At 53.2% G+C, this 1,587-nt stretch overlaps 1 protein-coding gene across 1 annotated transcript; it reads left to right on the top strand.

Annotated features, from left to right (window-relative positions):
• Nucleotides 1–96: 96 nt before the first annotated feature.
• LOC104991316 (voltage-dependent L-type calcium channel subunit alpha-1F-like) lies at nt 97–1,224 on the top strand (the record flags this gene model as incomplete). Its single annotated transcript, XM_010843736.1, has 4 exons — nt 97–187; nt 451–552; nt 734–864; nt 1,096–1,224. Coding segments are annotated over exons 1-4 (453 nt in total), but the record flags the coding sequence as incomplete, so codon positions are not given.
• Nucleotides 1,225–1,587: the final 363 nt, after the last annotated feature.

The following is a 1,587-nucleotide window of genomic DNA, read 5'->3' as shown; positions in this document are numbered from 1 at the left end:
CTCAAAGGCTTCTGCCCTTGGGCATCACATGCCTGCATCCCTGGCATTTGCCCAAAGTGGCTTCCATATCCCTGCTGTGCACAGAGACTTGTGGCGATGAACATGCCCCTCAACTCAGATGGGACAGTGACATTCAACGCCACACTATTTGCCCTGGTCCGGACATCACTGAAGATCAAGACGGAAGGTGTGTGGGGAAGAGGGGGAGGGGCAGGAGGGAGAGGGTGCCTGGGTAAGGTGCCAGGAGCAAACTAATTGGAGAACGGGCCCCACTCCTAGCTCTGAACCTCAAAATAGGTGAGTTTGTCTTCTCCAGGTCTGTTTTCCCACCTGTCCAACCGGAGCAGTGTATGGCTGCAGTAGAAGCTTGTGACGCCCCCTCCAACAGTGAGGGAGTAGCTGTGAAGTGTTCTTCCCATTGGCTTATGCCCATATCCTCTCCCGATGCAGGAAACCTGGAGCAAGCCAATCAGGAGCTTCGGATTGTCATCAAAAAGATCTGGAAACGGATGAAGCAGAAGCTGCTAGATGAGGTCATCCCACCAGCTGATGGTGAGCTTGCTCCACCCCAATTTCTTAAACCCGCCTCTGAATGTCGAGGATTTGCTCACCACCACCAAACCATCCCTGGCTACAGATGGAGGGGTGCAGGGAGAGAGTCCAAGCCCTGGTGGGAGAAGCAGGGAGAACAGAGGACTTCTGTGTGACCTTGCTTCTTCTCCCTTGCTCCCAGAGGAAGAAGTTACTGTGGGCAAATTCTACGCCACATTTCTGATCCAGGACTACTTCCGCAAATTCCGGCGGAGGAAAGAAAAGGGGCTACTAGGCACCGAGGCCCCCCCAAGCACCTCCTCTGCCCTTCAGGTCTTGGGAGCAGGGGCTGAGCTGGGTGGGGATATGTGGGAGCATTGTAGCTGAGGTTGACTGCCTTCTTGATCTCATGGAAGCCATGTCACAGATGAAGAAACTGAGGCCCCAGGACCCATAGAGGGTCAGGGGTGGCTGTGGGGCTCCTTTCCCACCCCACACTCCTACCCAAGGGCAGGGAAGTTTAGACCCTGAGCTGCCTGCTTCCCTATTTTTCTACCCTCACAGGCTGGCCTGAGGAGCCTGCAAGACTTGGGTCCGGAGATGCGGCAGGCCCTCACTTGTGACACAGAGGAAGAGGAAGGGGAAGAGGGGCAGGAGGGAGAGGAGGAACATGAGGACCTGGAAACATACACAGTAAGGACAATAAGCTTTCATTCCCCCAGACACTCTTGATCGTAAAATATTGGGTTGGCCAAAAAGTTTGTTTGGGTTTTTCAGTACCCTGTTATGGAAAAACCTGAATGAACTTTTTGGCCAACTGTATCATCGACTCAATGGACATGAGTTTGAGTAAACTCTGGGAGTTGGTGATGGACAGGGAGGCCTGGCGTGCTGCAATCCATGGGGTCTCAAAGAGTCGGACAAGACTGAGTGACTGAACTGAACTGAATACTCCCTCAACCCTTTGAGTGACTTCCATACTGCCTCTGGGAGGAAGCCCCCCAGAGAAGACACCCTACAGTAGACAAACGTTTATTTGGCATGATGGACATGAGT

This window comes from Bison bison, unplaced genomic scaffold (genome assembly GCF_000754665.1).
Source record: "Bison bison bison isolate TAMUID 2011002044 unplaced genomic scaffold, Bison_UMD1.0 scf7180017847690, whole genome shotgun sequence".
Taxonomy (NCBI): Eukaryota; Metazoa; Chordata; class Mammalia; order Artiodactyla; family Bovidae; genus Bison; species Bison bison.
Note: the sequence above shows the minus strand (reverse complement) of the source record. Positions and strands in the feature narration are given on the sequence as shown.